This window comes from Balaenoptera borealis (genome assembly GCF_965194805.1).
Source record: "Balaenoptera borealis genome assembly, chromosome: 17".
Classification (NCBI taxonomy): domain Eukaryota; kingdom Metazoa; phylum Chordata; class Mammalia; order Artiodactyla; family Balaenopteridae; genus Balaenoptera; species Balaenoptera borealis.
Window position 1 is genome coordinate 39,695,896 of NC_138876.1, and position 26,692 is coordinate 39,722,587.

At 39.1% G+C, this 26,692-nt stretch overlaps 1 protein-coding gene across 3 annotated transcripts in view; it reads left to right on the forward strand.

The window, feature by feature from the left end:
• The window catches only part of MTERF3 (mitochondrial transcription termination factor 3), a 30,275-nt gene extending 3,640 nt beyond the window's left edge, over positions 1–26,635 (forward strand). Inside the window, exons 1-8 of one of the 3 annotated variants that reach the window (XM_082364402.1) lie at positions 235–392; positions 2,874–3,222; positions 4,533–4,685; positions 9,025–9,214; positions 13,198–13,345; positions 13,727–13,798; positions 14,983–15,144; positions 26,356–26,635. In XM_082364402.1, the coding sequence (XP_082220528.1) occupies positions 2,889–3,222; positions 4,533–4,685; positions 9,025–9,214; positions 13,198–13,345; positions 13,727–13,798; positions 14,983–15,144; positions 26,356–26,550 (1,254 nt within the window). In that variant the 5' untranslated portion in view covers positions 235–392; positions 2,874–2,888 and the 3' untranslated portion in view covers positions 26,551–26,635. Of the gene's footprint in view, positions 1–234; positions 510–2,873; positions 3,223–4,532; positions 4,686–9,024; positions 9,215–13,197; positions 13,346–13,726; positions 13,799–14,982; positions 15,145–26,355 lie in introns of those variants that run through there. The other 2 variants (XM_082364401.1, XM_082364403.1) reach the window with 2 other exon arrangements.
• The last annotated feature ends 57 nt before the right edge of the window (positions 26,636–26,692 follow it).

Consider the following 26,692-nt stretch of genomic DNA (forward strand, 5'->3'; position numbering starts at 1 on the left):
CGCGGGAGGGCGGGGTCGCGGCGCCGCCAACGCAGCCTCTGGCGGGGGGGCGCCGCTCGCCGGGCCCCGGCTGGCGTTGGGGGACGTGCATCTCTAGGGACTCGCAGTGGCTTTAGGTTCCAAGTGGAAGAGTCTGGAGGGAGGCGGCGCGCAGGAGAAGGGAAACTGTGGCCCTTGGCCGGCTCTGTCCCCCGCACGCCGCCCGCTCTCCCCCCGCGCAGCCTCGCAGATGGTCTGGCCCACTCCGGCCTCAGCCCACGTGGGCTAGGGAGCTGGGAGCAACCGGCGGGCGGGCAGACAAGTGGGGTAGCTGTGCTGCGGGGCAGTCCGCGCGGCCCGGCCAGTCTGGTGGCCCCTGCGAGAAAGACCACGAGGCATAGGCCTCGCCACAGGTAAAGCGGGAGCCGCCGGAGCGCGAGGGGCGTGCTCCCTGCTGGGGTTCGGGTCCGGCCCTATCCTGGTGTAGGCCGCGCCCGGGGACCTCTTGGCCTTTAGGTCTTCAATTAAGGGTGAATAATTTCGTTTTGTTTTCTTGGCTGATGAAACGAAAACGCAATCATGTTTGTTTATTCGCGCGCTTTGCGGAGGACGCGGAAGGAGGTCCAGCATGTCAACGGCCTTCCTCCGGAAGTTCGGTTGGGGAACTAAAATGGACTTGTTAAAATGGCCTAGGGCGGGCGTCAAGCAGTAGATGAGAGGCCCGTTATTACGAAGCCATCCTCCTACCCACCTTTCATCTCCTGATTTCATTTATTAGCCTTACACAGGTCGAAATCTTGAACCCTCGCCAAAGAATATTTAAGTGCCAATTCCTATTCCTAACGAAATACTAAGGCACACAGTTGAGAACTAGTATATGACATATTTTAATGGACTTCAGAATTATTACAGGTTTTTTTCTTTAACTTTAACCTTCCTGATGAAAAGGGTCGTGTTAGAGGGCTGATCACGGGGTAGGGTTTTTATACACATGCGCAAATGCCTTACCGGGTTTAAATACTGTGTAAGCAGATGAGCTAACCGTAGTTGCAACTGATTCATTTCCGTCCATAAAACATTGGAGCAGCGCAAGGCTCTGGGCTAGAGGGAATAGTCACTGGGAGGGTGGATCCAGAGATGAGACCCAGCCCTGCTCTCGTGAACGAACAATCAACTGTTAAGAGGTATACACAACGATGAAATGATGATGTAGTGAAGATAGTGCGCTTGTAAATAGAAACAGAAGGATAAACATTAGTTGTTTGTTTGCATAAAGATCTTTTAATGAATATGGATAGAATTCAAAAGCAAATCGTTCTAATGTGAGAGGAGTTTTAATTTGAGCCTTACTCTAGAGGCTTCAGAGTGAGTTTGGGATTTCAGGAGTTTGCTTTAAAGTAGGACATTGCTTAGACAAACTGAGAAGTCAAAACATTTTGGAGCTTAAGAATCATCTTATTGTACCCATAACCTTTTTAAAAGTTGTCATTTAAAGAATGGTTATTGAACCCCCCCCATCATGGGCCAGTCGTTGTGCTGGATCACGGTGAGAAACTTAGTCTTACTGCAGCATAACAGGTCTTCTGGCTTCCAGCTCAATGGCCTTCTGACATTGCTGTGCAGAGAATGAATATTGTAGGTTTGAGGGGAAACACGGCAGATTTGGAGGCTCATTTCCCACCAAAGTTTAACAAAAGTCACCTATCCCACAAGGCTATTTATTGTAAATACTTTTTTCCTTTCTAAGATCATTTCAGAATGACAGTGAGACATTTCACTTTTATAAATTCCTTTCAGGAGACTTCCCTTAACCACAAATCTCTAAGAGGAGGTTAGACCCTCAAGCATTTATCTGGTCTAATTCAGAGCATAAAACAAGCTGAATTTCAGAATAGAGAGAAATCAAAAAGTTGTATGCAACAGTTAATTCAGAATTCATTTATGTTTGGTTGTGTAATCAGTAATAATACTGATGATGATGGCTAACATTTGTTGGGCATTTTGCATATGCTAGACTCTATGCTGTATTTTATATGGATTGTCTTACTTAATATAAAATAATATGCACCAAATTTACCCTTTAATTAAGCTGGCTAAATATAAAAGTCCTTTCCTGATAAAAGTCTCTTTAAAAACAACTGCTTTTTCAGTCAAAATATATATATATTCATTGCTGGTTGCTTATTGTTTCTGTCTGTTCATTTTGCTTATTAGTTTTAATCCTTTTTTTAAAAGGCTTTTTCTTTTTTCCTACAGTCAAACAGAATTTGGCAAAACTGGTTTTGTTCAGTTCTCTTTTGAGGAACGGCTTTATCTGTGTAATAATAGTGCTCAACCCTGAGAATGAAGCAAGAAACAACCTTCTAGATAGCAATGATAATATTTTATGATTCATTTAAGACCAAGTAGAATTCTTCCTGTTTTTATTTTGTGATTAATGTACGTACATAAAATGCATCTGAATAATTCAGTGTTATTTTGATCAGCAATCTTCTTCTTAAATGTCCTTCAAACCAAATTTCAAGAGCACTTAATTGCATCACCTGTTTTCTTTAAATATTAACAGGTTCAGCTGTAATTTGAACATTTACAGATTTTTGTTTTAATTGATTTTCTTACGCCACTGATTTTGCTTTTTGTTTTTAAATTGCAAAGTATATCTTTATTTTTCCAGTTCAGAAGTTCCTGTCTTTTGGTTTGTAACTGAAACTGCCTTGTTTTTGGCTTTTCCTGAGCTTAAAAACATCTGACTGCTTTAGGGATCTAAATTTATTAAGCACCTTTTAATTAGAAAAAAATAATTTCCAGTTTATCTTTTTGTTGTTTGAATACTGTTTTAAACATTTAAGTAAAATACGTTTCTCTTTTTTGATAGTTATGTATTTCTTTTGTAGGCTACTTCAAGAAAAATGGCCCTGCTAGCCCAACAGATACCCAGATGGCTCAACTCAATTAAGTTGAGTAGCTCCGTTACTGCTACGCAACTCAGAAAATGTTTTCCGAGAGCAGGAAAAACATTGTTGCCTGGCTTTTTTGCTCAGCCTCAGCTGTCCTCTGACGATTGCTTTCTCCGGTCGGGGTTTGAGACTTATCGGACTTCCTCTGTGTGGAATAGTTCCCAGTCTACCAACTCAAGTGGGCAAGAGATTAATTGCGCCCAAAGCACTCTGCTTCCTTCTGTGAATGAGCCATCACAGAAGTCACAAAAGATACCCAGCTTTGATTCTGAACTGTCTCTAGAAGGTAATTTTCAAGTTTCAGAAAATTCCCCTTTGCCCCACTTCGGTAGATTGAACGACTACCTGTTTACATTTTGTTAGCCCATTTCAAGTCATACTTTGTGCCAGGAAAGAAAAAGAACAATGCCGCTTCTATTCATTTGCTTCTATTATGCCTCTGTTTTACTGACTAAGAAAAAAGTTTAGAGATTAATATGTATAAGAACGTTTTGTAGCTGTATGAATAACACTTTCTAAGTTCGTTATTTAGATTCTTTAAAAAAATTTTTTTTCTGGTGGTAATTAGGTTTATTAGGATTTAATTTACCCTATTCTATATACCTAGTTAGGGTATAGTTTTACCCAAGTAACAGTCCTCCTTTTTGGGTATACGGTCTTATGAATTTTGACATAATGCTTTTAGTTGTGTAACAGCCACCACAATCAACAAATAGAACAAAAAGAACAACAAATAGCACACTCCAAAAAGCGCCCTCATGTAGTTTTTTTTAGTTAGTGTTCTCCATCCTGTGCTTCTTGTTCTAGGCACATTCCTATGCAAGGAATATTTCACCGTAAATGAGATAATATTAGGTTAAGTAGAAGATGAAAGCAAGCAAGCTGGGGGGTAAGGGCAGGAAGGGGAGGCTGGCTATGAGAAATGAGAAAGGGTAGTGATTAGAGACCAAAAATAGAATAAAAAGTCACGGCCCTGATTCCTTAGCCTAAGGTAGGTTACAGTTACCAGCATCTTCTATACTTAAGGGTTTGACTTAAGACAAACCAAACCTCAGACTCAAGGCTGTACTAGAGAGGTCATGTCCTTGGCAAAGGATTGTAGATGATAGAAGCAGAATCATAGAAGTCCTCTTACAGACATATTTGAGAATACCTTGGAGGAGAAGGGATTGGATCAAAGTGAAGACACTTCAGGATGTGATGACTTGAACCCGTACAATTCAGGCTGGTATGTTGTACTTTTGGCCAACTTAACAAGCTGTGGTAAACTCGATCTCTTTCTCAAAACGTACTTGAAGGTCAGTTGGTCTTTAGCATTCATACCTGTTGATTACAAGTGAAGGAAAGGAATTTTGTACTGGACTTCACCAACAGATTTCTTATCTTGGAGGAATAGTAGTTGATATCTCTCAAGAGTTTTAACCTTACCTCTTAGAAGGTAGAAAATATATGGAATTTTGAGATGTTTAATTCAGAAATGATGCCAAGATTCAAAAAGAAGCAAACTAGGCAAGTGGCTGTCTTTGTAGAAGGAGCTTCAAGTGTACAGATTGGAGAGCTAACTCGCTTCTCCTTTTCCATATCCTGGCTACAAAGGACTGGACGATTTGCCTCCATTGTCTCCATTGCAGCCAATTTCCGAGGAGGAGGCCATTCAGATTATTGCGGACCCTCCACTGCCCCCATCTTCATTCACACTTCGAGACTATGTGGATCATTCCGAGACTCTGAAGAAGTTAGTGCTTCTAGGTAAGTCTCAGTAACCTACACTTATTTTATTGCCTTACTTTTAAAATTAGCAGTTTTAATCTTTATCAAAATACATACACATGCATAGAAGTCGAATAGTGTGAAAAGGCTTCTAGTGAAAAACCGTACTCCCAGCTTCATCCTTCCTGACTTCGCACCCCGTTCCCTAGAGTATCTACTTTCCTAGCTCTTTCTGTTTGTATTTAACCTCTCAATGTTCATGTAATTGCTTACGGTGCTGTTGCTTGGTTCATCAATTTTAGACATCAGTTAATCTCATATATACACATACTTTTCCCTCTCCTTCTCTTCAATTCTCCCAATAGGCTATATTAACAATTTTGAGGTTAATCATTAGTCACTGATTTCATTATAATTCTAAATATTGCTCGACGGCCGTCTAGAAAGTGTGCTGTGATTGTTTTCCTTCCTTTACAACCTTTCATTTTCTTGGAGTTAACAATTGCTTTGTTTTTCATTTGATTAGTTTTCTTTAAATTTTCCCACAACTTCCAATGGCCTCTCAGGACAGTTTTTCCTACAGTCAAGCCTATCAGATGATATATTACTTCCATTTCCCTACTACCCTGACCTTCCTTCTGGAGCCCGCTATCCTCCTGATGTGGACGGTTTCTCTCTAGGCCTGCGCCATAACCATCTTAGCTTGTCGGCTGGTCGGATGCTCCTAGTTCTGGATGGTTGAAGGCAGCCAAGAGATCTCCCTGCAAACTTAGGTTAGTCCTCTTAGCAATATTTTCAGTCTAGCACCTTATTGCTACTTTCTGCTTTTCCCATTATCTCTGGACCTGGCACTTCTCTTATTTGCTTTTCCCAGATAAGAAACCTCCTTTGGGGGATTGAGAGGAACAGGATGGGCAAGGGATTATCTCAAATCCACTGCTTCTCTCCTTGCTTAGTCACTGCCTTAGTTTTCAGTGAAAAGTTCGGAGCTTCCTGACTTGATAGTCTTCCTTTCAGCAGTACTGCCCTGGTAATCTCTCTAACATTAGTGCTCTTTCTAAAATGCAAATCTGCCTATGTCAGTGACCTACGTGAAATCCTTCTAAGCTCTTCCTGGTCTGGCCCTTGCTTTAGCCTTTCAGCTTCACTTGCTTGCCGCTTCCCTCCTTTTTGCTGGCCAGGTCTGACAGCTGGAGAACTTAACTCAAGTTCAAGTAACTTCCCAAATGTCTTCTCTGACCCTCCAGATAGGGTGACCCTCCTCTGGGCTCTTTGCATCACCCCCTGCTTACCTCAGTCCTGGCAATAATAGCACTATCATAATTGTTTACTCATCTGTCCCTGTGCAAGTTACTCAAATGTATAGGGAATGGCCTTTGTTCTCAAGAAGCTTCAGGTCTTCAGGAGCATCTAAATACACATACATAAGAATAACAGAAATCCAAAAATGAAAGGTGAAGTGATAAATTCCACACAGAGATACAAATAAAGTGTTCTGTGGGTTCAAAGGAGAGAGAAAGATGACATCTGCTGCAGGCATGAAAGCCCAGGGCTTACCCAGCCCTGTGAGAGGTGCTATGGGTAATGCCAGATAAACGTAAGACCCGTGTGGTCCCTACATTTAAATAATTCACAGTATACCTAGAGCTTTGAAATATGTTTCAGCCATTCCTTCATCTGTATGCTGATACTTCAACAGCACGTCTTGGCAGTAACTTAAATAACAGTACCCTAGAGGAGCCATGATTGCATTGTTAAACAGTATTTTTGAGGACTCAAGTGTCCTGGTTCTTCTCTGCTTCTCAGATCTGTTTTCTCCCTTTCTCTGCTTGTTCTTTATCCCAGGAGGCTAACTTCTGCACTCGGCCTCCTTTGCCAGCTGGCTTCTGGGCAGCTTCAGCAGTGGGGGGCACCTGTAGGAGAAGAGGGAGGGCAGATGGGAGTTTTTTTTCCCTTTTCCCTCCCAGCCTTGGGTCATGTAACTGCCTTGCTCCATGGCAACAGCTCCTACTGAGCAGCCCTTTCTTTATAGCTTCCAGCTCCCTCTGGGTTCTCATAACACTCTTTCCTCCCTGTCTCTGTAGCGCTAGGGATGCCCTTGTTTGTTCCCTTGACTCTGCTCACACCACTGTACAGAGTCCCTTCATTAAAGTTTTTTTCATTTGAACTTTCTAGGACAACTACTGTTGCCTGCCAGACCCTGATTGATGCACTAAGTATGTGTAACCATAACTGAATACAGTGGTAATTATAGTTACTGAACTGATGGGGTAAAGCCAACTTAGGCTGTGGTCACCTAGAAGTTAGAATCATGTATTACTCATTTTTTATATCCCCATCAGTGCCTGGTCCATGAGAGGCATTCAGTGACTATTTTTTCAAGTTAATGAAATCGTGAGTAAGCCCAAGTATTTGTGCTGACAGCAGTGTGCTCTCCTGGTGAGATTCTGCTCTCCTGTTGCTGTTAAGAAGCAGCTTTTCAGGAATTCGATTTCGGCACAGTCAGGGTGTGACGGCGCATGCTGAGTGGGGCACTTCAGCACATGTCAGCTGTAATACTGAGATAAGTTTGGAGTCCCTTTATGTTATTTTCAAAGCATCCCTTCCCACATTTATCACAGATTTTTGGAACTAGTTTCTATCTTATTTATCCATCCATCGAATAATTTATTTTTCTATTAGTATTATTTTTAAATTATAAAAGAATTACATCTAGTTGTTAAAAGTGCAGACTGTTACAGGAGAGAGAACTCTTACCATCTCTACATTTCCAGTTCCACTTTCCAAAGGTAACCACTGTCACCAATTTGTTGAGTGCAAATTTTCTACCCAAGTACATATATTACCCCACCTTTTTCTATGCAAATACATGTATTACAGAAAGCCATACAATGGCTTATGTAGTCATACTTAATATTATTTTTAAAATTCTGTGTTTTCTTCTAGTAGCTTTAGAGTTAGTACATATTTAGATTCTTAATCTATCTGAAATTAATTTTTGTATCAGACATAGAAGGAATTATTATTTTTCAAATATATAGCTAGAGGTCCCATTATATTTTAATGAATAGTCCATCTTTTCCCTCATTGATTTGAAATGTCCTTATTGTATACTAGATTTGTAGTTCATCCTGGATCTGTTTTTGGTCTTCATTCTGTGTCTTCATTCTGTGTGTATGTGTGTTTGTGTAATCTGTTTTTCTGTTCATGATCATCTTATATCAATACCTGTTTTAATATCAAGAAATTTGAGTTTGGAATTATATTTGGATCTAATAATACATGGAATTATAATTTATTTTTCTGGTTGTAGACACCATTAAAAAAAAGTGCTTTTATTTCATTGTTTTTATGTTTAAGACTGTAAAGTTTCATCTAGAAATCGGTTTGAGAGTTACATTTTAACCTGAAGAAATATTTTTAAGAATATAAAATTTAAGTCTAAACTAAAGTTTTACATTATTTTCAAATGTTTATTTTAAAGATAAGGAATAGGCCTTTCCTATTCATGTTTAATTTTTTAAAATCAGATAAAAGGAAAAAAGCGAGAGAATAAAATGCTTAGTTTTAATGAGAATTTTGAATCAAAGGTTACATTGATTCCCTGCCTAATTAACGTGGACATCTAATAATATCCATAACCAAAGTCAGATAACAACTTGCTTTCTCCCCCTTCTTAATCTCTCCTGTCCCTTGTCTCATTTACTTAGATTACCTAAGATTCTAAGGATATGTGAAGGCGGAAGGTGGTATACTTTCTGCTTCATTTTGTACTTGAGGGCTGTGTATGTTCACCTGCTTCATGCAGACATTTCTTGAGCTCCTTCAAGGTACTTGTCTTTATGCTAAAGGCCTGGAGAATACAATGAGTAAGACACAGGGTAACTTTTATTCCTTCTGTGGAGGCGATCATAAACAAATTTTTAAAATAATGCTTATAATTAAAGAAATGATAAACTTCAAAGAAAGTAACAATTCATAGGGTTTGTTACCCTGCAGAATTACCAGTTAAGCAGTTACTGTGGAGATCATTAGGGGCTCATAAGCATCCTGCAAACAATATTCAAGAAACCATCGGTGAAGATGATGATCCTAGGTCAATATGACGTAGTGAATTTGTTTTGGGTGGAAATTTAGCCCCAAATGCACTGTTTTCCTTTATACATGGCTTTGAAATAAGTACTACATTTTTTTAAAATTTATTTTTATTTCTGCAACCAAATTAGTTTAAAAATATTTAGAAGTTTCTATTGGCCTGTCTCAGGTCTCCTTGGGATGGGTTGTTGATCTCCATCAGTAATTTCTTGTGTTTCTGTATATAAAGTTTAATGACTCAGCCAAGCAGTTATCTTCAAATGGTGTTCGTAATTTATTCCAGGAGTGGATTTATCCAAGATAGAAAAACATCCGGATGCAGCCAACCTCCTTCTGCGACTGGATTTTGAAAAAGACATTAAGCAGATACTCCTGTTTCTTAAAGATTTGGGCATAGAGGATAACCAACTGGGAACATTCCTGACGAAAAACTATGCTATTTTCTCTGAAGACCTTGAAAATCTTAAGACCAGGTAGGGCTTTTAGAATGATTTTCACGTAATGCTAGAAGTGGCTATAAAGAAATATATGGGTAAGTTATTTTTTTAAGTCTCAGCAGCACAAGGATCTACTGAGGTAGTTAATGAATGTGAATGTTAGTTTTTTGTTATGGACCTTCTTTGATCAAAATTAAGTATCTAAATCAGTTCTTTTGTTCAACTACCCATTATTATTTTTATGTTTTCAACTTAATGCTAAGTCAATCCTTTGGAAACTGGGATAAGTTTTTTAAAAAATCCATTAACAATGGCTAAATTATCTGATAGTACACTTAAAATTCTGAAAGCCTGATGTTTTCTGTTGTTCCTTCTGGACAATTTTTGATGGTAGACATGTGACCTTGTTTTGGCAAATATTGTATAATTTGCTTAATCATTTCTGTCTATTTTGGTTTTTCCTTTTGTTCTTCTTTAAATAGCACTTTTATAAACATCTTTGTACTTCATTCAACATTCAAAGAATTTATTGCATCTGTGAGAATTGATACAGTGAGATAGTATTGATCTGTGAGGTAAGAATCCTGCCGGGCATTGGGCACACCAGAGAGTGAGAAAGAGTCTGTGTCTCGTAAGTTCACATCTTGGATTTATCATCACCCCCACCTCTCACGTAAATTAGGTCTTCCCAGATTGCCTGAATGAGAGCGCTGTTCACCCTGCTGCCCAGATCAGAAATACCGATGTTAACTTTGACTTCTCTTCTTTTATCATCCACATCTAATAAACTACCAAGGCCTGTTGGTTCTATTTTTATCGCTCTCAAATCAGTCAATGCATTTCTCTTAATCTTCACTTTGAATACTTTACCTCGGGTCCCCATCATTTCACGTGAAGAATACCGCAACTGTCTCCCAACTAATCTGCCTCTAGTCTTCTCCCCCTAGACTATTCTCACACTGGTTTCAGAGAGCTTTGCAATTCCTTGAACTATCAGAGTCTAAATGTCTGAACTGGGAAAAAAACAGAACAAAAAAAACTACATTTCTTATATTGAATAGTTTGAACCCTTATTATATATGCAAGGCACTTAGATAGACACATTCTCTCCCTTCATGTGACTTACAGTCTGGTGTAATATAGACAGGGTATTACAATACAGGGGAGGGAAAGGATGATTCTAAGGGACTCAGTCTGACATGTCCAGCTCTGCTCCTCCTGACTGTCTGGAACACTCATTCTCTCCCCATTTGAAAACCAACTTGCCCTTTTGCTCAAGATTTAGTTCAAGAAAGAGTACATACCAGGAGGTGGAGATCATTGGGAACTGTTTCAGAGGCTGCCTACTGCACCATTATTATTAATATCCCCATTTTACAGGAGAGGCACAGAGAGCTTAAATAATTTGCCCAAGATTACCCAGCTAGTATAAGTGGCAGTGGGATTCAAATCCACTTAGTCTACCTCCAGAGTCCTGGCTACTACACTGTACTGTCTCCCTACTTTTAATTCTATGAAGGAAACATAAGCTTAAAAGCAGCTTAAGTTAACTTGCTCAAGATCACACATGCTCCTAACAATTAAAGAATACTCTCATGTAATAGTATAGTCTAATGTTTCCTAAACCTGGCTGACTGCCAAATTAAAGTGGAGCATTTTAAAAAGTTACTTGGAATTTTTTAATAGGTAATTTACCACATGTACTCAAAAGGGTATACAGTGAAAAATAAGCTTCTCCTGGAAGAGGCAAAGGTATGATAATCTTTTTTGAACTTACCTTCTGGCTCTGGTATGTACAGCAGTCTTATTTTCTAGAATTTCTATAATAGCACTGATCGCATATACTTGTTTTCTTTTCAATGAAGAGAATTTGAAATGTATTAAAAAGTTGGTTGATTCTTTTTAAGAATTTTCAAATGAATAATCTGCATTTAAGTTATTAGAAATTTTCTTTCGGCTGGGCCTTATATCTTAATTTTTTACTGGAAAAGTTATCACAGTAGATAACAGTTTCAATAATATTTGAATCAGATATTGATCTTTCCTGTGTCCAAAAAAAAGGAAAAAAATGCTAATTCTCCTTCCCAACCTACATATTCCTATCCCTCATCAGCCTTGCAAGACCCATCAATGGAGGCAGCTACTATTATCAAGTTTTTTGTTCAACTAGCTAAGAATGTTCTATCATATACAAGCATGTATGTGTATCTATGTATACACATACACAAGAACACATGTACATACAGTTTGTAGCATTTATGCATACCATTCTGCACCTCACATTCTTACCTTAACTCTATGTTGGAGATAGTTTTTATTGGCTCTGCCTATTCTTTTTAACCCTTTTATAGTTCATACTGTGGATGTGTCTAGTCCCCTTTTGGTAAACATGGTGGTTGTTTCCGGCTTTACTATCACAAAGAAGCTGCAGTGACTCCTCTTATGTATACATCATGTCACACATATTGGTGTATATCTGTAGGATACATTTCTAGACGTAGAATTTCTAGGTCAAAGGATATATGCATTTATAATTTTAATAGATATTGACAAATTGTCCTTCATACAGGTTTTCCAGTTTACATTCCCACCAACAGTGTACAGAAGTGCCAATTTCCCTGTTATCCACACTAATACAGTGTCATCAAACTTTATGATTTCAGTTCATTTAATAGATGAAAACATTGCCTCATTGTTTTGGAAATGATGTTTGGAGCATCAGATGTTTGGAGGATCTTTTCTTTTTTTTGAGTATCTTTTCCTATGTCGAACTCCTGTTTACATTTCCTTTTCTATAAATTATAAGTGTCCTTTGCTATTCTTAATTGGGCCTTTTTCTTTTTTTGGTAAGCATTTTTTTATATATTAACAAAATTAGTTCCTTCTCTGTGACATGTTGTAAATATTTTCCCAGACTGTCACTTGTCTGACTTGGTTGATGACTTCTTTTTGCCTTGCATTTTAAATTTTTATGTAGTTAAATTTATCAATTTTTTTCTCTCATTGCCTCTAAGGGACTGGTTTAAAGGGGTAACGTAATAGTCACTGAGTATAAAATATAATAAGTTCCGATATATGGTATAAAAATATTGTAGTCATTAGAAGTAGGCATGCCTGAGTTCAGGTTTCAGCTTTGTCATTAATTAGCTGGTTGTCTAAGACAAGTTATTTAACTCCTCTGAGTCTGTGTTTTTTCAAATGCAATGTGGGAAATTTACCTGGCTCGCAGGGGGTTTTTTTGTTTTTTGTTTTTGTTTCTCTGATGAGAATTAAACAAGATAATGTCCTGGAATATTTTAGGCATTTAATTAAACTGCCTTTTACTATGTTTATAGATTTTAAAAAATCAATAATGTTATTTTATAGTCAAACTTCCTGTATATTGCTACCTTACTTTGTTTCCCAGAAATTTAGCAGGAAGCTTCTCAGTTGTTAACAAAATACATATTGAAGGACCACAGTAAAAATTATTTATGAAAATACATTCTCAGTAAATGTACTAAAATAAAAAATTCCAGGAATTCCCTGGCAGTCCAGTGGTTAGGACTCTACACTTCCACTGCCGGGGGCCTGGGTTTGATCCCTGCTCGGGGAACTAAGATCATGCAAGCTGCAGAGCGCAGCCAAAAAAAAAATTTCCTCTTTTCAGTCTTAGCCATGCTTGATGGTCTTTCTTTGTAAAAAGAGTTCTGAATCTCTTCTTAATTTGTGTGTTTTCTATTCTTAGCAAAAAAAAAAAAAAAAAAAAATCTTAAATAGAAGCTATTTCATTTTTTTCTACCAACTAATAAAATAAGTCAGATTAACTGAAAAGGGAATCTATTAGTGGATTTCAGAAATATTTTCTGTTTCCAATTATAAATGGAAACCATTCTAGAGTTGGATGGATGCTTGTTTTGTTTTAACCATATTTGGGGCCATTATTATAGAATGTTTTTACTTAAACTTTTTTTTTGGTGTGGGAATATGACACTAGTAAATATTTATCATATGTGCATATATTTTGTTTGTTTCTCTAGGGTGGCTTATCTACTGTCAAAAAATTTCAGTAAAGTGGATATTGCACAGATGGTCAGAAATGCACCATTTTTGCTGAGTTTTTCAGTGGAAAGACTGGATAACAGATTGGGATTTTTTCAGAAAGAACTCGAACTTAGTGTGAAGAAGGTAAAGAGAAGGGGAGAATTTGTATGTTTCCATGTCAGCTACATTTAGTAACTGTTAAATCTCATGTTTCTAACAGATACTTGGCCTGTATGAATTCTATAAACGCCTGATATTTTCTGTACAAGAATGAATTACCTTGCTAGGTTAATCATATAGCTATATCATTTTGTAATAATTCCATCAAGTTGGTTTCTTAAGTTTTATTCTGAGCATTGGTTTTTTTCCTCAAACAATATTAAGTTTATGTATTTCTGGGTTCCTTAGCATTTCTCTACTGGGTCATATTTTAAATTTTAGTTTTGTATTCCTAGTAATGCCTTGTTTTTTCCAACCTAGTTGAATATGCATACATATTAATAATAGATTGTTTTATAACTGTAGACTAGAGATCTGGTAATTCGTCTCCCAAGGCTACTAACTGGAAGTCTGGAGCCTGTGAAGGAAAACATGAAGGTAGGATGACTGTTAGTTTTTGAGAAATCAGCTTCTTTAAGTGGTTAAGTCCTCTGAAGAGGATAGATTTGCTCCCATCATCTTAAAGAAAACTAGATTGTAAAAGAAGTTATTTCTAAAAAGATAGACACAGGAAATGATATAATAAATCTCTAGCAAGCAGTTTATCTTAGTTTATAATTTTTTCACATGTCAACCAGGTGTTACCTGAGTTAGTCTCCTTGCAGACACTGGTACCCCTAATCCTAGAGGAGCAGGTTAGGTATCTGGATGGGACCTGGAAGCTGCTTCCTTTGCCCAGGGTGAGGGTCTGCGTCTTCGTCCCCTAGGCGGGAGATGAGCTGTGGAGCCTGGAGCCAGAAGGCTTCTTTGAAGAGAGTAGTAGCCAGCACATTGCTCTCCTAGAACCTGTGCCAACTGCCGGCTCTAGATCTATCACAGAGCATACCAGACACTCTTTACTGCCCTCCCTCCAAGAGAATAGTATACAACCAGGGGCAGCTGACCTGTTTGTATACAAAGCTGTCGGAGTATTTGAAATTAGTATATTAAGCCTATTTTCTGAGGTGCCTAAAGTGTTTCATACTCAGCCGTTGAAGAAACGTTTCCTGAGCGCCTGCCCATGCCCTGTGCTGAGGAGACAGTCCCTGCCGTTGTGGAGCTTACCGTCCAGTGGGGGGATCTCCTGCAGAGTGATGAGAGCAGCGGATTGGTGAGGGAGCATGGGATACTATGAATGCACACAGAGGACCTAACCTACATTTGAGGTTTTTTTTTTCAATCATCTCTGTTTAGAATTCTGACATGTAGTTTTTCCAGATGACATGCATAGGAGTGTGCTTCGGAGCAGAGGCTCAGAAAGCACTTTGAAAGTCTTACTGTCGGTCTGTGTGGTGTAGGGCCCATACAGATAACCTGACCAGGCCTCCTGTGAGCACCGTTACTCTTATTCCGTAATTATGCTAGCTCCTTTTGGTGATCTTCATGGTGGTCGTCAGGCTGTGACTAGCTCATCCTCAGGAGAGGGGTTTAAAATTCAGGTTACCCCAGAAGCAGGAAACTATGAACCCTTAAGGTCACTGGAATAGCCATCTCCAGATTTTAACGTCCTTATTCTAAATTTTGAGAGAATCAATGTGTCCTCTGGCATATTACCAAAATAACTATTTCTATCTTTCTTTTAGGTTTATCGGCTTGAACTAGGTTTTAAATGTAATGAAATTCAACATATGATCACCAAAATCCCAAAGATGTTAACTGCAAATAAAAGGAAAGTTACCGAGACTTTCGACTACGTGCACAACGTGATGTGCGTTCCGCACCACATCATGGTCAAGTTCCCGCAGGTGAGGAGCGCATAGCCCGCTGTTCTGTAAGAGCTGTCATCGCCCTTCATCCGGAGCTGCTCTCCATGTTCGCAGTCCGCTCGTGAAAACCCCTTGCTGTTTGTGAAGGAGTCAGGCCAAATGCAGTATAGTTCTGAGAGTCGTGTTAAGGTCACATTTCTCTTTGCGCGTCTTTTTAGCAAGACCACATCTAGCAACTGCAGTAGATGGATCGCTTGTGAAAAGCTGACGTCTTCTAGGGCGTTCATGTACATCTCCAGAGGAGAAATGAGTGATGAATCTGTTTCCCTGTAGTTCGTAACCTAGTCCTCATTCTGCCTGTTGGAATCTAACATACTCTCTTGTGCTTTTCTCCCTTTAAATTTGAAATAGATCACTTCCCTTAAAGGTACTTTCAATTCTAAATGTACTTTTCCATTCACATTCTATCTAAATCCATTAGTTAACAAGCCACGTTATGATGATCTCCTACCAAAGCATAAAACAGTTCCAGTTAGCTGTCATGCCAAAGCCATAATTATATTTTCTAAGCTAATTAGACTTTTTCCTGTTCTTTACTTGGTGAATGACATTATCTGCTTGTTCACAAGAATGTTAACTTTTTGAAAGCAGATCTTGTCTGATTTATACACTGCTGAATTCCCAGAGCCTGGAACTATAATGGGCCAATTAGTAGGCACTGGATAGATATTTGTTGAACACATGATTGATTGAATCTCATAAAAGTCATCCTTCTTTCCTGTTTGGCATGTGAATAGACACTCAGTGAGTATTCATTGGATAAATGAAAGATTGAATTTCATTAAAGTGATTCCTCTACTCCACTTGCCAAATGTGTTCTTGATGTAAAGATGGGCAAAGAACTATGACTTTAATATAACTGTCAGAACTAGACTGCATTTGGTGCAGTTCCCTCACAAATAGTAGTGTTTATTTACCTATCATACTTCACTCTGAATGGGCCCTTAATAGAGCATTTTTCTGTTTCATCAAATGCATGTGCATTCATTATAAAAAGTGTTAGAAGCCTGCAGTGGTGAAGATTTGGCTTATCGAAACATTGTAAAGTAAGTAATCTTCAACTAAAAAGCAATGACAGTTAGTTTTCCACTGGGTTGATAGATAATTCAGTGACAGTAGAGCATGATAAGAGAATATGATTTGAGGATAGAAAAATCAATGAGTCATGGTCTGTATTCTTGTGGAACTCATAATCTAGTGTGGAAGACAAGTTTTTAAAATGTAATTGCTTTACATAATGTTAGAGTCTTAACAGATATTGTATACAGCTATTGATTTAATTTAGGAGAGGTAGGAAAATCATAGAAATAATAAGTTATTGATTGTTCATTTACTGTGTGCCAGCTCTGTCTTTACTGCTTTACTTGTATTAATTCATTTAATCTTCACAACAACCATGTGAGGTAGGTACTGTTATTGTCCCCATTTTCCAAATGAAGAAATTAAGCATAAAAAGATTCAGTAACTTGTCCAGGGGCCAGAACCAGGATTAGAACTCTGGCAGTCAGTTTGAAAACCCATGCTCTTACCTAAAATATACTGCCACTCTAAGAAGTGACATTTGAGTTGTCAGTAGAATGAATTGGGGTTAACAGTGGACAGAAACTTTCCAAGTAGAGAAAACTATAAACTTGACTAGATGCATCAAAATCAGTTGTTTAAAAACACAGATTTTAGGCTCCCCAAATCCTAGCTTCTGGGAAGCCTGGTTATAGACCTGTGGCTTCCATATTGGGAGGATTCTCAGACTCTTAGGGTTCTGGGTAGGATTGCTTTAAAAAAAAAAAAAAAAAAAAACCTCATTGGGAATTCCCTGGCGGTTCAGTGGTTAGGACTCAGTGCTTTCACTGCTGGGGGCCTGGGTTCGATCCCTGGTCCGGGAACTAAGATCCCACCAGCTGCGTGGCACAGCCAGAAAAAAAAAGAACAAAAACAGCAACAAAAAACCTCATTAATGGAAAAATACATTAACTGACAGTGAGTGAATGGATGTAGACTTAAAATTTTTGGCTGGAGCTTTAAAACCTTAGTGCTGTGAAACAGTTTTCTCATGCAGATAACAGTTCTGGTTGGTACATAATTTTATGATTAATTAAAAATTGGGAAACAATTATAACTTTAAAACTACGGTTAGTCATTTCAAAGCAGTGACCATGGTAGGCAAAGGATAACAAAAGCAGTGAGGGTAATGAACATGAGGAAACCACTAGTTCAGGAAAGAGGCTATTATATTCAGGATCCCCTGAAACCTTGTTTCTCCTCTTTCCCTGTGGGTTTCTGTGACGGCAGAGCTGGAGTCTACGTTAGGACAGGAGGCGATCAGTAATTCTTTTTTTTTTTTTTGAATGTTGATTTTTTTTTTTTAAACGTTTCTTTAATTAATTAATTAATTTATATTTATTTTTGGTTGTGTTGGGTCTTCGTTTCTGTGCGAGGGCTTTCTCCAGTTGCGGCGAGGGGGGGGCCACTCTTCATCACGGTGCGCGGGCCTCTCATTATCGCGGCCTCTCCCGTTGCGGAGCACAGGCTCCAGACGCGCAGGCTCAGTAGTTGTGGCGTACGGGCTTAGTTGCTCCGCAGCATGTGGGATCTTCCCAGACCAGGGCTCGAACCCGTGTCCCCTGCATTGGCAGGCAGATTCTTAACCACTGCGCCACCAGGGAAGCCCCAGTAATTCTTAAGTTAGGGTTTTTTTGGTGTTTTTTGTTTGTTTTAATCCTTGAGAACTTAACGGATCATTGATAGGATGAAACTTTTCTGACATTGCAAAGTGGCCCCTGGTGGTCAACAACAACAAAAAAAGAGAGAGAAACTCAATCTGAGCCATGACTTTTGGACTTGAAAGATCACACAAATCTGTGATAATAAAGTCACTTTGAACCACTGGGAAAGTAATATCTGGTCATAAGATGTATAAGTGCTTCAAAGTGTTACTATATTTTAGGAAATATAGCTTGGGAGCTTCAGAATCATTTGTGGTCTTGTCCGTATGTTGTATGATAATTTTGTAAGTCGAGAGTCGCTGGAAGCGTCATACTTCTAAAGAAATACATCTAAAAGCTTCTTACATCTTTTGACCAGTAATAATGCAGTAATGGGAATTTAGTTACCAAAATGAAGGCAGAGCAGCACATAATTTGTTTCTGCAGAGGGAGTAAAAGATGTTTTGTTCCAAAAGCAAGCCAATCCCACGTTGAGTTAGCACACTATATTTTTTTGGTCACTGTTCTCAAATTACTTTAGTTTTCAACAATGTTTTTCATAATGTCCTTTCCAAGTGATCTGTTATTATTTTGTCTCCACTCGAATATAAAGAAAGACTCGTGGAGGTTATGTGCCATGTGGAGTGTCCCCAGTGTATCTGACATACAGTCAAGAGAAGGACCTGAGACCTAATACTGAATGTGGGTTCATTGGGCCTTGCCAGGGAGCCTCACAGATGTCTCTTCAGCTTAGGGCTCTATTTCAAGTCTGGCCAGATGCCCCAATTCTCCCTTCTTCCTTGCAGCTGGCTTTAGGGACTTAGCCTGCTTCTGGCTCCCTTTTAAAGTTATTGTATTCACTCTATTCCTCAGGAGTTTAACCCTAAGGCAGGATCATTTGAACCCATGAAGTCCAGGTTCATTTCATTTTGATACTAGTCAGAGGGAGCAACAGGAATTAAGAAAGAAAGAAAGGAAAATAGGGAAGCTTCACAGATTATGAAGTCGTACACAATTTTTGATGCCATAAACTTTGATCTCCGACTTTGGTTCTCCAACTTGGCAGGCATCAGAATCACTTGGAGGACTTGTGGGTCCCACTCTCAAAGTGTCTGATTTGGTAGCTTTGGGGTGGGGCCTGAGGATTTGCTTTTTCAACAGCTCCTCTTGTCTCCCTGGATTACTCTGGTCTCTGCCTACAAGGTAGCCCTTTACTGTTTTACAATTGTTCTGCTTGTTAGTTTTGAGTCCCTTTTAAATCGTAATTTCTTAGCAGAAGGCAAAGGGTTTAAACCATCTAGCATTTATAATAATTTTTGGGTTTTTTTAATTTTTAACATCTTTATTGGAGTATAATTGCTTTACAATGGTATGTTAGTTTCTGCTTTATAACAAAGGGAATCAGTTATACATATACATATGTCCCCATATCTCTTCCCTCTTGCGTCTCCCTCCCTCCCACCCTCCCTATCCCACCCCTCTAGGTGATCACAAAGCACCGAGCTGATCTCCCTGTGCTATGCGACTGCTTCCCACTAGCTATCTGTTTTACGTTTGGTAGTGTATATATGTCCATGCCACTCTCTCACTTTGTCCCAACTTCCCCTTCCCCCTCCCCATATCCTCAAGTCCATCCTCTAGTAGGTCTGCGTCTTTATTCCCGTCTTGCCCTTAGGTTCTTCATGACCTTTTTTTTTTTCCCTTAGATTCCATATATATGTGTTAGCATACGGTATTTGTTTTTCTCTTTCTGACTTACTTCACTCTGTAGAACAGACTCTAGGTCCATCCACCTCACTACAAATAACTCAATTTCATTTCTTTTTATGGCTGACTAATATTCCATTGTATATACGTGCCACATCCTCTTTATCCATTCATCTGTCGATGGACACTTAGGTTGCTTCCATGTCCTGGCTATTGTAAATAGTGCTGCAGTGACCGTTGTGGCACATGACTCTTTTTGAATTATGGTTGTCTCAGGGTATATGCCCAGTAGTGGATTGCTGGGTCATACGGTAGTTCTATTTTTAGTTTTTTAAGGAACCTCCATAATGTTCTCCATAGTGGCTGTATCAGTTTACATTCCCACCAACAGTGCAAGAGGGTTCCCTTTTCTCCACACCCTCTCCAGCATTTATTGTTTGTGGATTTTTTGATGATGGCCATTCTGAACGGTGTGAGGTGATACCTCATTGTAGTTTTGATTTGCATTTCTGTAATGATGAGTGATGTTGAGTATCTTTTCATGTGTTTGTTGGCAATCTGTATATCTTCTTTGGAGAAATGTCTATTTACGTCTTCTGCCCATATGTGGATTGGGTTGTTTGTTTTTTGATATTGAGCTGCATGAGCTGCTTGTATATTTTAGATATTAATGCTTTGTCAGTTGCTTCGTTTGCAAATATTTTCTCCCATTCTGAGTGTTGTCTTTTCATCTTTTTTATGGTTTCCTTTGCTGTGCAAAAGCTTTTAAGTTTCAAGAGGTCCCATTTGTTTATTTTTGTTTTTATTTCCGTTTCTCTAGGAGGTGGATCAAAACAGATCTTGCTGTGATTTATGTCACAGAGTGTTCTGCCTATGTTTTCCCCTAAGAGTTTTATAGTGTCTGGCCTTAACATTTAGGTCTTTAATCCATTTGTAGTTTATTTTTGTGTATGGTGTCAGGAAGTGTTCTAATTTCATTCTTTTACATGTAGCTGTCCAGTTTTCCCAGCACCACTTATTGAAGAGGCTGTCTTTTCTCCACTGTATAGTCTTGCTGCCTTTATTAAAGATAAAGTGACCATATGTGTGTGGGTTTATCTCTGGGCTTTCTATCCTGTTTTCTATTGATCTATATTTCTGTTTTTGTGCCAGTACCATACTGTCTTGATTACTGTAGCTTTGTAGTATAGTCTGAAGTCAGGGAGCCTGATTCCTCCAGCTCCATTTTTCTTTGTCAAGATTGTTTTGGCTATTTGGGGTCTTTTGTGTTTCCATACAAATTGTGCAATTTTTTGTTCCAGTTCTGTGAAAAATGCCATTGGTAGTTTGATAGGGATTGCATTGAATCTGTAGATTGCTTTGGGTAGTATAGTCATCTTCACAATGTTGATTCTTCCAGTCCAAGAACAAGATGTTGATTCTCTCCATCTGTTTGTATCATTTTTAATTTCTTTCATCAGTGTCTTATAGTTTTGTGCATAACAGGTCTTTCGTCTCCTTAGGTAGGTTTCTTCCTAGGTATTTTATTCTTTTTGTTGCAGTGGTAAATGGGAGTGTTTCCTTAATTTCTCTTTCAGATTTTTCATCATTAGTGTATAGGAGTGCAAGAGATTTCTGTGCATTAATTTTGTATACTGCTGCTCTACCAAATTCATTGATTAGCTCTAGTAGTTTTCTCGTAGCATCTTTAGGATTCTCTATGTATAGTGTCACATCATCTGCAAACAGTGACAGTTTTACTTCTTCTTTTCCGATTTGGATTCCTTTTATTTCTTTGTCTTCTCTGATTGCTGTGGCTAAAACTTCCAAAACTATGTTGAATAACAGTGGTGAGAGTGGGCAACCTTGTCTTGTTCCTGGTCTTAGTGGAAATGGTTTCAGTTTTTCACCATTGAGAATGATGTTGGCTGTGGGTCTGTCATATATGGCCTGGATTATGTTGAGGTAGGTTCCCTCTATGCCTAGTTTCTTGAGAGTTTTTATCATAAATGGGTGTTGAATTTTGTCGAAAGCTATTTCTGCACCTGTTGAGATTATCATATGGTTTTTATCCTTTGGTTTGTTAATATGGTGTATCACATTGATTGATTTGCGTATATTGAAGAATCCTCGCATTCCTGGGATAAACCCCACTTGATCATGGTGTATGATCCTTTTAATGTGCTGTTGGATTCTGTTTGCTAGTATTTTGTGGAGGATTTTTGCATCTATGTTCATCAGAGATATTGGCCTATAGTTTTCTTTTTTTGTGACATCTTTGTCTGGTTTTGGTATCAGGGTGATGGTGGCCTCATAGAATGTGTTTGGGAGTGTTCCTCCCTCTGCTATATTTTGGAAGAGTTTGAGAAGGATAGGTGTTAGCTCTTCTCTAAATGTTTGATAGAATTCGCCTGTGAAGCCATCTGGTCCTGGCCTTTTGTTTGTTGGAAGATTTTTAATCACAGTCTTAATTTCAGTGCTTGTGATTGGTCTGTATATATTTTCTATTTCTTCCTGGTTCAGTCTTGGAAGGTTGTGGTTTTCTAAGAATTTGTCCATTTCTTCCAGGATGTCCATGTTATTGGCATATTGTTGTTTGTAGTAATCCCTCATGATCCTTTGTATTTTTGCAGTGTCAGTTGTTACTTCTCCTTTTTCATTTCTAATTCTATTGACTTGAGTCTTCTCCCTTTTTTTCTGGTTGAGTCTGGTTAATGGTTTATCAATTTTGTTTATCTTCTCAAAGAACCAGCTTTTAGTTTTATTGATGTTTGCTATTGTTTCCTTCATTTCTTTTTCATTTATTTCTGATCTGATCTTTATGATTTCTTTCCTTCTGCTAACTTTGCGGGTTTTTTTGCTCTTCTTTCTCTATTTTCTTTAGGTGTAAGGTTAGGTTGTTTATTTGAGAATTTTCTTGTGTCTTGAGGTAGGATTGTATTGCTATAAACTGCCCTCTTAGAACTGCTTTTGCTGCATCCCATAGGTTTTGGGTCGTCGTGTTTTCATTGTCATTTGTTTCTAGGTATTTTTTTATTTCCTCTTTGATTTCTTCAGTGATCTCTTGGCTATTTAGTAGTGCATTGTTTAGCCTCCATGTGTTTGTATTTTTTTACAGATTTTTTTCCTGTAATTGATATCTAGTCTCATAGCGTTGTGGTAGGAGAAGATACTTGATACAATTTCAATTTTCTTAAATTTACCAAGGCTTGATTTGTGACCCAAGATATGATCTATCCTGGAGAATGTTCCATGAGCACTTGAGAAGAAAGTGTATTCTGTTGTTTTTGGATGGAATGTCCTATAAATATCAATTAAGTCCACCTTGTTTAATGTGTTATTAAAACTTGTGTTTCCTTAGTTATTTTCATTTAGGATGATCTGTCCATTGGTGAAAGTGGGGTGTTAAAATCCCCCTACTATTTTTGTGTTAACTGTCGATTTCCCCTTTTATGGCTGTTAGCATTTGCCTTATGTATTGAGGTGCTCCTATGTTGGGTGCATAAATATTTACAACTGTTATATCTTCTTCTTAGATTGATCCCTTGATCGTTATGTAGTGTTCTTCTTTGTCTCTTGTAATAGTGTTTATTTTAAAGTCTGTTTTGTCTGATATGAGAATTGCTCCTCCAGCTTTCTTTTGATTTCCATTTGCATGGAATATCTTCCCCCCCCCACTCACTTTCAGTCTGTATGTGTCCCTAGGTCTGATGTGGGTCTCTTGTAGACAGCATATGTATGGGTCCTGTTTTTGTATCCATTTAGCCAGTCTATGTCTTTTGGTTGGAGCATTTAATCCATTTACATTTAAGGTAGTTATCAATATGTATGTTCCTATTACCATTTTCTTAATTGTTTTGGGTTTGTTTTTGTAGGTCTTTTCCTTCTCTTGTGTTTCCTGCCTAGAGAAGTTCCTTTAGCATTTGTTGTAAAATTGGTTTGGTGGTGCTGAATTCTCTTAACTTTTGCTTATCTGTAAAGGTTTTAATTTCTCCATTGAATCTGCATGAGATCCTTGCTGGTTAGAGTAATCTTGGTTGTAGGTTTTTCCCTTTCATCACTTTAAATATGTCCTGTCACTCCCTTCTGGCTTGCAGATTTTCTGCTGAAAAATCAGCTGTTAACCTTATGGGGATTCCCTTGTATGAAATTTGTTGCTTTTCTCTTGCTGCTTTTAATATTATTTTTTGTATTTAATTTTTGATAGTTTGATTAATATGTGTCTCAGCTTGTTTCTCTTTGGTTTATCTGGTATGGTACTCTCTGTGCTTCCTGGACTAGATTGACTATTTCCTTTCCCACGTTAGGGAAGTTTTTGACTATAATCTGTTCAAATATTTTCTCAGACTGTTTCTTTTTCTCTTCTTCTTCTGGGACCCCTATAATTCGAATGTTGGTGCGTTTAATGTTGTCCCAGAGGTCTCTGAGACTTTCCTCAATTCTTTTCATTCTTTTTTCTTTATTCTGCTCCCTGGCAGTTATTTCCACCATTTTATCTTTATTCTGCTCCCTGGCAGTTATTTCCACCATTTTATCTTTCTGCTCATTTATCCGTTCTTCTGCCTCAGTTATTCTGTTATTGACTCCTTCTAGAGTATTTTTAATTTCAGTAATTGTGTTGTTCATCACTGCTTGTTTGCTCTTTAGTTCTTCTAGATCCTTGTTAAATGTTTCTTGTATTTTTTCCATTCTGTTTCCAAGGTTTTGGATCATCTTTACTATCATTACTCTGAATTATTTTTCAGGTAGGTTGCCTATTTCTTCTTCATCTATTTGGTCTTGTAGGTTTTTACCTTGCTCCTTTGTAACTTTTTTTTAAAAATTAATTAATTAATTTATTTATTTTTGGCTGTGTTGGGTCTTCGTTTCTGTGCGAGGGCTTTTCCAGTTGCGGCGAGCGGGGGCCACTCTTCATCGCGGTGCGCGGGCCTCTCACTGTCGCGGCCTTTCCCATTGCAGAGCACAGGCTCCAGACGTGCAGGCTCAGTAATTGTGGCTCATGGGCTTAGTTGCTCCGTGGCATGTGGGATCTTCCCAGACCAGGGCTCAAATCCGTGTCCCCTGCATTGGCAGGCAGATTCTTAACCACTGCGCCACCAGGGAAGCCCCTGTAACATATTTTTTTGTTGTTTCTTTTTTTTTTTTTTTTTTGATGGGTGGTGCTGTATTCCTGTCTTACTGGTTGTTTGGCCTGAGATGTCCAGCACTGGCGTTTGCAGGCAGTTGGATAGAGCTGGGTCTTTATGCTGAGATGAGGACCTCTGGGAGGCCTCACTCTGATTGATATTCCCTGGGGTCTGAGGTTCTCTGGTAGTCCAGCTGTTTGGACTTGGAGCTCCCACCACAGAAGCTCGGGCCCTACCTCCAGCCTGGAAACCAAGATCCTGCAGGCTTCGTGGTGCAGGAAAAAAAAAAAAAAAAGGAAGAATGAAAGAGAAAAAGGAGCAGTACAATATCAAGGAATAAAAAACAAAATAAAATTAGAAAGATAAAAAATATATTACGAAAAATAAAACTATAATTGAAACAACTGCAACAAGGTAAAATAAAACCACAGCAGAAAAAAGAAAAAAAAAAGGGGGGGAGGGCAACAAGCCAAAAGGAGAGATCACTAACAAACCATAAAGAATAAAATGAAATTAGAAAAATAAAAGATTTATTAGGAAAATAAAAATATAAAAGAATCAACAACAATGAATCAACAAGGTAAAACAGAACCCCAATCTAAAAGAGGAAAAAAGGAAAGAAAAAAGGAAAAAAAAAAAAAAAAAAGCCTTGGCTATGGGGGTGGAGTTTAGATGGGGGTGGAGTTTAGGTGGGGGTGGAACTTAGGCAGGGGCGGGGTTTGGGGGGCAGGACCCAGGCGGGTGGGGGGGTGACATTTGAGTGTGGGGTGGGGCCTCTGCTTAGGACGTGCGCAGAAGGGGAGAGGCAGCGCATGGGAAGGAGGGCCTCTGGAGTGTGGAGTTCCCGAGTTAGGAGGTAGGGCCCTGAGTGAGGGTGTTTGGGTGGGGTTTAGGCCCATCTCGTTGGAGGGGGTTCTGAGGGCAGAGGATTAGGCCTGGGAGCCCAACAGGCTTCCCGGTGCCTAAGTGGACAGGGAAGGCACTGGCCCCGTTCCCTTCATTCCTTTGCGGCACCCCCCCGCCCCCACCGACTCCCCCAGGGTCTCCCCCATCGCTGCTGGACCCCTAACCGTGGGCGGGTCCCGCTGGGTATAGGAAGTCTTCTCCTCCCCCAGCCACCCCTCAGGGGTGCTGGCCCAGGAGGTGCAGCCTTTACTTTTGCTCCCCCTTCCCTCCCTCCCACTCCCTCAGGACCCTTGCAGCTGGACCTCCTTGGTGAGCAGAGGATCAGGCCCGGGATCTCAGCAGGTTCCTGGGGATCCAAGTGGGAGGGGGAAACCTGGCCATGCTCCCTTTTGATCCTCTGCCCTCCCAGTGGTTCCCCAATTTCCCGCTTCTGGCGTGGGATCCCTTCCCTTCCCCCAGCCGCCCCTCAGGGGCGCCAGTCCCATCCCACCTCCACTTCTCCTCTCCCTTCACTCCCCCCATGCCCCATGTCCTACAGGGTCACTGGGGTTTCCTCCCATCCCCTTAGGTGTCCATGGTCCCCCACCGGTGCCTGGTAGGTGCCCTAGTTGTGAGGAGACATGAATTCTGCATCCTCCTAGTGTGCCATCTTGACTCCGCCCCCTCAAGTCTTTATATTTGTTAGCCTATTAAAATTTTTAGCCAGATAAACATTTTTATAGTTCATCTTTCAGTGCACAGTGTTTAAAAACTTTTTTTTTCTTTTCTAGGTATTTAATTCAAGGTTGTTTAAAGTCAAAGAAAGACATTTGTTTCTTGCCTATTTAGGAAGAGCACAGTATGATCCAGCAAAACCTAACTACATCTCTTTGGACAAATTGGTATCTGTGCCTGATGAAATATTTTGTGAAGAGATGGCCAAGGCCTCAGTACAGGACTTTGAAAAATTCTTAAAAACTCTGTAGTTTTTGATAGATGTTAAAATGTAATAATGTAAAGTGAATGTACATATGAATAAATATATTTTAAAATAAATACCTCAAACCTCAATTGATATCGGAAACAATTTCTTAATATTATAAATTTGGGAACGCTTCTGGTAGATGT